A 9747-nucleotide genomic window follows, 5' to 3' on the forward strand; every position below is an offset into this window, starting at 1 on the left:
AATAAAAAGGTTAGATTATAGCCCTAAAACTGGCCACCAAGGGTCACAGGTTTCATTGCTCCTCCTGAGGCTGACCACCACAGTCCAGCTATCAAAGCATTGAAGTCCAACAGTCAAAAGCCCCCTTTTGGCTGCCCTAATTAACAGGCACAATTAAAATTAAACACCTCACCCTAACTCAGGGCTCCCCGGTCACCTTTATAAACTGCCATTTGTAGCTTCTCCCCTCATTCCAGAGGCAGTGCTTTGTGCTCCAGGACAAACACCCCTCCCCCCTCTCCCTGTCCCTTCCCTCTTTCTTCCTCGTCCTCTGTCTCCTGTCTTTGTCTCTTATTCCCTGACCTTTGTCCCTCTGTGCTGAGACCTTGGTGTGTCTTGGTGTGTCCGGTGCCAACTCCGGTCCTTTCCACAACAACCCTTTCTCCTGGGCTCAGTTTTCATAACTGAGACAGCGGGATCCAGTGGCTCAGAAAGAAAATGTTCAATATTCCTTGCTGTGAGACCTTATTAAAGGCCGTGGAGAAGGCAAAAGGCGCTGCTCCCGCGTCCTGGTGGGGTGCTTGCTGCTCCCGAGTGCGTCCTGGCGGGGGTGCTTGCTCCCTGTTCTCTGTGACGTAGCCCTTCTATCTCTACACTAATCATACCTTTTCCTTTCAGCCCCCAAAGTGGCGCGTCATTTCCCACAGTTCTTCAGTCGCCGTTTCACCGCTCTCTGGTCTCCACAACCGTCACGCTGGCTGCCCGTGCTGATTCTATCTGCCCAACTTCTGCCCTCTTCCATCACAGCGTGCTCTGTGGGAAGAGTGAAGGGGCCACAGCTGGGCTCTCAGCATGCTGGTGAAGGACAAACATGGTTTACAAACAGCGGGGAATAGCTCCACGGACGACACCAGTGACCAGGCAGTCCCCTTGCTGAGGCCTCAGCCTGTCCCAGGAGGGAGAACACAGTGTGCTTCCTGTCCAGTCTTAAATGAGTCACCTGCTGCTATAGGGTATACCTCAGACATTCCAAAAGGCCAGAACCTGTAGAAGCCATCTGGTAAACAAGCCGGCACCCTACCCGATGCCCATGCTCAAAGCCCAGCCTAAGCAATTCTTGTGGAATTAGCTACAGTCTCAGGAGTTCAGAGGCTCCGCCTCTCATAGGAGCAGCACTAAAGCTATAACCTAGGCATGTGCACACGCTACAGAGCTGACAGTGGGAGAAGAGGGTGAATAATAAAACCCCGGCAAAGGCAGAAGCTGTACAGAAGTGACTCCTCCCTCAGCATTGTGCGATGGATTGTTTCTCTGTCACTCTGACCAAACTGTGTAAACAGATACAGCTTAAGGGGAGAAGAGCATGGCCCAGCCACACAGAACACAGGGCATGTCAGAGAAAAGTCACTTTGCTTCTTGAAAGTCAGGGAACAGAAGGAAGAGGCATACAGGAAGTGGCCAGTGAAGGGTCCTGAGTCAGCACAGGACACACCCAGACCATGGTCTCAGCGCAAAGCAGATGTGTTTCCCTCAGCGGGACAACGGGACAAAGACAGGCCAGGGGGGCAGAGGACTAGAGAGAAGGGGAAAGGAACAAGAGAGAGGCCGAAGGGACTGTCGCCCCAGAGGACAAAGGACTGCCTCTGGATAGAGAGGAGACAGACATGGCCCATAGGAAGATGGCGGTTTGTCAAGGGAAAGGGAGACACCCGTGTTTAGGAAGAGTCGATTTGTTTTGACTGTGTTAATTAGGTGAGCCAAAGGGGGCTTCTGATCGCTGGACTTTAATGTTTAGATAGCTGGACATTGGTGGCCAGTCTCAGGAGGAGGAAGTGGCCAAATAAGGGAACGGAACTTGGTGACTGGCTTCAGGGATATAGTCTGTGGCTTAGCCAGAAGGAGAAGGGGAAAAGGCGGAGCCTGGTGGTGCCATGTTTGCCATGCTCCGCTGCTAGAGCCCTTCATGCAGGGTGACACAGCCCCAAGACCCACTGCTACATCTCACTGCCTCCCAAGACTCACCCCTACATCTCACTGCCTCCCAAGACCCACCCCACCTACATCTCACTGCCTCCCAAGACCCACCCCTACCTACATCTCACTGCCTCCTAAGACCCACCCCTACATCTCACTGCCTCCCAAGACCCACCCCTACATCTCACTGCCTCCCAAGACCCACCCCACCTACATCTCACTGCCTCCCAAGACCCACCCCTACCTACATCTCACTGCCTCCTAAGACCCACCCCTACATCTCACTGCCTCCCAAGACCCACCCCACCTACATCTCACTGCCTCCCAAGACCCACCCCACCTACATCTCACTGCCTCCCAAGACCCACCCCACATCTCACTGCCTCCCAAGACCCACCCCTACCTACATCTCACTGCCTCCCAAGACCCACCCCTACATCTCACTGCCTCCCAAGACCCACCCCACCTACATCTCACTGCCTCCCAAGACTCACCCCTACATCTCACTGCCTCCCAAGACCCACCCCTACATCTCACTGCCTCCCAAGACCCACCCCACCTACATCTCACTGCCTCCCAAGACCCACCCCTACATCTCACTGCCTCCCAAGACCCACCCCTACATCTCACTGCCTCCCAAGACCCACCCCTACATCTCACTGCCTCCCAAGACCCACCCCTACATCTCACTGCCTCCCAAGACCCACCCCTACATCTCACTGCCTCCCAAAGGTAATTGAATCACGAATCCATCAAGAAATCCATTCATGCATTAGGCCAGCGTCCTGTCTCAGGAACCGTCACAGACAGACATCCTGCAATGTGCTTCACTAACCCTCCGCTGTGTTTTGGACAGTTGCGTAGATAGTCACAATTTAGTGCCACCTTGTTAGGAAATTGTCTGCATAGATCAACTGTACATTTTTGTAACGATTGAAGCACATTTCCAGTCCTCATATTTATTATTTACTTTCATTGTTTAAAATGGTACCCATCAACAGATAGATTTTTAGGTCATGTGCTACCATACACCGCCATGTCACGGAGCTATAAAAGGTGAAATTCAGACACATCAACATGAGTGCACTGACATGAGCCAGACACAGAAAGTGTGAGGGTCGCTTCATCTCTGCAGAGACATCACAGAGCTAGAGGGCAGAGCCCAGCGCTCCAGGAGTTTGGAGGGAAGAAGATGGAGAACAGATTAGTCTGTGGGGGCAGTGAGAAGGTTCTAGAAACGGACAGTGGGGATGCCTGTCTGGGGCTATGGATGGGCTTGGTGCTGATGCGCTGACCATTTAAAAACCGTCAGAGTGTTTGGTACCAACCTCCGGTGACACCTGTCTGGCATCTGCAAGATGAGAAGCCACAGCACAGGCTGCTGGGCCTAAAGACTCACATGCACCACCAGTGCGTGCTGTGGAGCAAAGACGTCTAGCTGCCAGGAGACGCGGCTCACGTCATCTCTGCATTGTCCAGGTAGACATTTCTTCCTTGTGCATTTTCAGAAAACTATCTGTCCCACTTCATGCCACGGTGTGTCATTAGGTGTCACTCTTGAATTCCAAGCCGTCTACATTGTGTGGGCTGTTCTGTTTCATGGTTGCTATGGAAACAGAGCCACCACAATGCTTTGGAGAGACTAGCAGGGATCCTGAGAACGTGCAGTTAGTGTCAACTTTTCCTGGCCTCTGATCTCTACAGCTGTCTATGCGGGCGATGACTCCCGTGTTCACACCGGGCATAAACTCACAGCCAGAGAGGCCTGTGACTCACTGATAAGCACTCTCTTAACAGGCTCCCCTCCCCCTCCTCCAACCCTTCCCTCCAAGATCTGTGGTAAACACATGGAAAATGAGGGTCCGTATAGGCTTCAGGTGTGTCTAGTTACGCCTCCTGCTCACCGTGGCTTCCCAGCTCCAAACCAGCTTCCACCTCGGGTTTTCCTTGTGTGGAGGATTGTGGTGTTGGGTAGTCCCTGAGTCCCTGGTCACAGTCTGTCTTTGTGGGCCTTGCTTAACCCTTCATCCTTGCAAGGGTCTAGTCCACCCTCTCCCAGTGACATCGGCTAGTGTGAGCTTCCAGGACAGTCCCTCCGACTGCCTTCCTGAGCTGGGAGTGTCCCTAGGGTGGAGAGAGAAGGTTAGCGCATGCCCACACCACACAGAAATAGCTGCAGATCACAGCCTTGGATCACTCTGTTTTCCTCTGAGTGAAAGTTTGAGGCTCAGATTGATTTCAGTTTCAGCAATCTCGGAGAGCCACAACCTCCATATCCGGGACAGCTACACAGTCCAGCTAGACCACCTGCAGCGCCCCGTTAGATGCACAGTTGAGAGGCCTAGCCAAGGTGTCCGCTAGCTTCTCACTTTTGTGTAGGCTAGGTACTAACTCCCTTAGTGCCCTGGGGAGTGCAGTGACGGGGGCTAGGTTATCCTTTGAGCTAGCCTGGGTATAAGAAGCCCACATCTCATCCCCAGGACCGCACAGATGAGCATGGAGGCAAATGCCTGTGGTCCCATCCCTTGAGAGGAAGTTAAGAGCCAAGTTCAAGGTTGTTCTTGGCTTCACAGTCAGTTCAAGGCCAGCCTAGTTACCAGAGCCCCTGTCTCAAACAAAGTTTTTAAAAAATGATTTAAATGTTTATTACTTGCCTTCTCCCATAACGGGAGCTATCTTATTGGAATCGCAGCAGTGATTGTTGGGAAGTTGAGTTTCCCTTCTTTTAAAAAGAATGAATTATAGAAAAATTACAGCTGCTTTCAGAAGAATAGATTACACACTATAAACATATCTAAATCTTTCAGATGTTGGGCCAATTGGGAACAGGGGAAAAAGAGCCCAGGGGATATTTTCTGAACCAGGTTTTTTGTTTTGTTTTGGTTGGTTGGTTGGTTGGTTGGGTTTTTTTTTTTTTTTTTTTTTTTTTTGTAACTTAAATGGAAACATTTTAAAATATAAATTCTAGTTTATTTTGGGTTTCACCAGTAGTCTTTGCATAGTCAGTGTGAAAAACATACTTATTGGGAAATGTAAAATTAAGCCTGGTGGAGACCAGAGCTGGTGCCCCGAGGATCAGCCTGCTGCCTCTTCTGTGCATCCAGGTGAGCTCTGCCTGCTGGTCATGTCGCCTCAGAGCTGCCAAACGCGAGCATGCTGAAGATGGCGATTTCACACCTGACGCTCAAAGTGAGGCATGAGGAGTTGAATCAGTGTTTCTCCATTTTATCCTGGTCTTGGCTCTGTGCTGCCTTCCACACAGACCCTCTCACCGTCACAGCCAGCCACTGTCCATCTGGAAGTGGCTTTAAAGTGGCAGGACCCGTGGATCAAATTTTGGTTGAGCAACTCCTTTAGCCATTGAAGATCTAAACAGTAATGTACGAAGCTCTCGGGAAGCAGGTAGATTCAGTGAAGAAAGACTTGCTGCGTGCGTCTCAGACTACAATGCTCGGTCTTCACCTGAAATTAGACAGAAATCTGAGAGGGGCTGGAGGGGTCCAGCTCTCGGGAAGCAGGTAGATTCAGTGAAGAAAGACTTGCTGCGTGCGTCTCAGACTACAATGCTCGGTCTTCACCTGAAATTAGACAGAAATCTGAGAGGGGCTGGAGGGGTCCAGCAAGATGACTTGTTCAGTCCAGCAGCCATTTGGGGTGCCTGACAGCTACCTGTAACTCTAGCTCCAAGGGATAATGGAAGCCTTGATGTCAAAATAGGCTGCATGCTCCACCACAAAGAAGGATGTCTGCACATCTCTGGTAACGCACTCTCCACAGGCCTCTGCCCTTTGCAAGTATCTAACCAGATCTCCCCTCACACAGGCCTCAGCCCCTGGCTTGCAACGTACAAAGTCCACGACCCTGCTGCTCCCACGGTCATAGGCATAGCAGTTAGGAATCACTGTAGGAGGCAGGGGCCATGGAGAGACCGTAGTGAGCAAACACGCTTGCTCAACCATATTAAACCCTGTGCAAAAAGCCTGGCTCTCTAACAGTAAATATGTCAGTAGCACCCCCGCTTACCCATGTCCTGTCGTGCTTAAGCCGTGGTTCCCTTGTCTGGTTCATATCACCACTTTGTAATGTACAGCAGCACTTGACTCTGAGCCTTCCATGGAAGTGAGCGCGGTGAGAGAGAGCCGCACGTACACACTAACAGCCACCCAGCAATGACGGCCTTACAAAGGCAAACAGAAGTGGAACACAGTGCAGTGACAGCTTGGGGTAAACCTGTAGATGCAGTTGTCAAATATTATAATGTAGTCTAAGGATTTTGTTTCTGTTTGTTTGTTTGTTTGTTTGTTTAGACAGGGTTTCTCTGTGTAGCCTTGACTGTCATGGACTCACTTTGTAGACCAGGCTGGCCTCGAACTCACAGTGATCCACCTGCTTCTGCCTCCCAAGTGCTGGCATTAAAGGCATGTGCCACCACTGCACAGCAGGATTTTGTTTATTAATCTAGGGAACAGGCTAACTCAGCCAGATAAATCTCAGTTTGTCACCCAAGTTGGCCTTAAATTTGTGGCAAGCCTTGTGCATTAGCCCCCAGAAGCTGCAATGAAGCATCATCTAGATTATAAACTATAATTAAATGAGGAATCCTGCACTATAAATGTCTTTTCTCAACCAAAGGAGCCTATTCATAAGTGTGATTTTTTTGTTGTTTGTTTGGTTGGAGACGGTTTCTCTGTGTCCTGGACTCACTTTGTAGACTAGGCTGGCCTCGAACTCACAGAGATCCACCTGCCTCTGCCTCTCAAGTTCTGGGATTAAAGGTGTGCGCCACCACACCCAACTTGTAAGTTTTCTTAAGACTTTCTCAAACCCCTCTGATCATTTTAAAGTTTCTCACACTGATCAAACAATAGAGACTAAAGAGGATCAGGAAGAGTGTGCATGCTAAATAGGGGGTACCATCCCAGGAAACAGTCATGCTAAAGAGAGGGTACCATCCCAGGAAACATTCTGAAGCACAGCTGTGACATCCCAGGAAACAGTCATGCTGAAGCGCAGCTGTGACCTCACAGGAAACAGTCATGCTGAAGCGCAGCTGTGACCTCACAGGAAACAGTCATGCTGAAGCGCAGCTGTCACCTCACAGGAAACAGTCATGCTGAAGCGCAGCTGTCACCTCACAGGAAACAGTCATGCTGAAGCACAGCTGTGACATCACAGGAAACAAGCTCACTGAAGCACAGCTCTTCCAAGACAAGATATATTTTTAAAAAATAATATAAGGATTAACATTATTTCAAAAGCAAATATTTTTGTACTAGAAAAGATCCGAAACGTACCCCAGGGTCTGGCATCATAGAGCCCCTATGACATGTTCCCATGACACATACCTGCTTCACAGCATTAAACGCAGCTACAGACAGATGTAAAGATGGGTGCTTCTCTTCATGTGTTAGTGTGATGTGGAAGGTGTGTGTGTGTGTGTGTGTGTGTGTGTGTGTGTGTGTGTGTGTGTGTGTCCAAAGCAGCCTTCCTCAGGTGACCTCCACCCTCCTTTGGAAGCAGTCAAACCCAAGGCTCGTGATGCAGCTCTTCGGCTTATGGCCTGCTCTGGAAACCCCGCCCACCTTGTCTCACTCGCCTTTGCTCTTGCTGACCCTCCTGACCCAAGTCTTGATGACAGAATGATACCTGCCCATCTTTTGCTTTTCCTGGGTACTTCCGCATTCTATCTGAAGCCCACCTGGCTTCTGCCAGTGCCTTCTGCCCTCTCGAATGTCTCCACAGCACCCTTAGCAGATCTTCTTTGTGGGCGTGGGAGGGGTCCAGCCCCAGGGGCTCTTCTGTCATATTTCTCCTTTTCTTGTTTGTTTTTTTATTTTTCGGCAAACATTGGAATGAACCTCAACTATGCTTTGATCTCAGCCAACAGCCACCCTGAACAAGTCCTGCTCAGGCTCAGTGGTGTAGGAGCTGGCTTTAGTAGTCCACATCCTAAATGTGACCAGCGAGTGGCTTTATCCATCATCCTAATGGACTGCCACACTGGAGCTCATATTTTAGCTCAGGGGTTAAAAAGCAATTGTGAGTTACAGCTGTGGCTTTTAAAGCCGCCACCCCCCATTGTAAATGCTCTTTGCACACTTGCTGTGCTTTTTAATAATTGACTACTGAGCTCTGAGAGCCTTCATATCCAGGCCCAGGGGACCTGTAATCAAAAGAATATAATCAGATCTATGACAGCATCTCAGGCGCCTCTGGAGACCCACAGGCTCTGTTCCAGGAGCTGCAGCCCAGCAGGGACACAGCTGCACTGACTCCTCGTTCGTCCTCGGGCGAGCATGGGTGGCTTCGGCACCTACGCCCATGTGTTTCCCTACTGATAAACGACAGGCAGAGGAGGCCGCCTGGCAATAGTCGATGTGACAGGAAGCGTTTTTTGTAAGCCTTTTGGCCCTAAGATCCTTCACTCAAGGGTGGTTGGGTACAAAGAGCCAGTGTCCTTGAACAAAGGGCGGGAGAGTAGCCGTATGAACTGTGATGTCCGTCTTCGTCGTCAACTAGACTAGATCTGGAGTCACAGAGGAGACACACCTCTGGGTGTGCCTGCAAAGGGGATTCCAGGGAGGTCCTGTGCAGAGCAGGGGTCACACACAGCTTTCCTCATGACTACAGTCGTGTGTGCACCCGTCTACAAGACCTGCTCATGACTACTCCATTACTTGCTGTCTTGTCTCCTTTCTGCCACCTCATAACCCTTAAGGCGACTTTAAACATTCCCTCGGGCTGACCCATGTGCTTCCAAGTCGTGTCTTATTCCTGGATCTCTGCCAGCGAGTGAATTCTCTTTCCCTGTGACCTGTGTGGGCTTCTTTTACAGTTGGGATGGCAGAAAACACTACATTTTGTTTGTTGGTTTTAATGTGGGTTCTGGGATTCAAACTCCAGTCCTTAGGCTTGCAAGGCAAGCTCTTACCGACTAGTCTGTCGCCCTAGCCCAATACCAGATTGTTAAGGCAAATAACCCCATTGTCCAGATAAAGGTGGAGGAGAGAGCTAGCTAGTCCTGCCTGTGTGTTAGACACACAAGTGTGTCCAACTTATAAAAGTAATTGAGAGGAAAGGTAGTTTAGTGGTTAAGAGCACTTGTTGGTCTTGCAAAGGGATCTGGGTGCAGTTCCCAGGACACACATGGCAGCTCACAACTATCTGTACCTCCAGTTTCAAGGGAGTAGTCGCCCTCTTCTGCCTCCACAGACACTGCATGTACACGTTGCACATACATACATGCAAGCAAAACACATAAAATATAAACCTTTTTTAAAAGTACATGGAGCATATTACCTGTGTACTTTCGTGTCTACTAAAGTTTACAGTGATGGTGGCTACCTCAAAATAGTATTGTGGCCTTAGATCGACAGGCACATCAATAAAGAGACAAAGATTTAAAAAAAATACGACTGATTCACTGAATCAAAGGTATTCGTGGAAGCTACCACTGTGGCTACAGAAGCATTTGCTTGCTTCACTTCATTACCCCTTGGGTTTTATTATGAGCATTTAAAAAAGCAAAAGGGAGTCTTGTAGGAACCAGGCCCAACTGGGCTGCCTGCCACTCTTGCTGTTTCATGTCCTGTTTCTAGCAGCTTCCATGTCTGTGTTTATCTTGGTTAGCTATTCATGTTTACTGCTCTGAGAATGCACCCCTCCCTTCCTCGAGACTTTTCCTCCTGTGTGCAACCACCTCTTGAGGGATTTCACCTGGGAGGAGGATTCCTGTTTTGCTGCCTTTGAGAAGGCTCTTTGGAACGAAGGAGAATAATAAACCCCTGCTGAGGC

The 9747-nt window shown here is 49.7% G+C and overlaps 1 protein-coding gene across 6 annotated transcripts in view; it reads left to right on the top strand.

The window, feature by feature from the left end:
* The window catches only part of LMNTD1 (lamin tail domain containing 1), a 56622-nt gene extending 49274 nt beyond the window's left edge, over positions 1 to 7348 (top strand). For 5 of the 6 annotated variants that reach the window (XM_084765830.1, XM_084765825.1, XM_084765828.1 and 2 more), the window contains one exon: positions 6798 to 7348. Coding sequence is in view for 4 of the 6 variants with exons in the window: in XM_084765825.1 (XP_084621951.1) it covers positions 6798 to 6856 (59 nt within the window). In the remaining 2 variants the exon portion in view is untranslated. Of the gene's footprint in view, positions 1 to 657; positions 768 to 6797 lie in introns of those variants that run through there. The other variant, XM_084765831.1, reaches the window with a different exon arrangement.
* Positions 7349 to 9747: the final 2399 nt, after the last annotated feature.

The sequence above is a fragment of the Acomys minous genome, assembly GCF_964271855.1.
Source record: "Acomys minous genome assembly, chromosome: 17".
NCBI classification, from domain to species: domain Eukaryota; kingdom Metazoa; phylum Chordata; class Mammalia; order Rodentia; family Muridae; genus Acomys; species Acomys minous.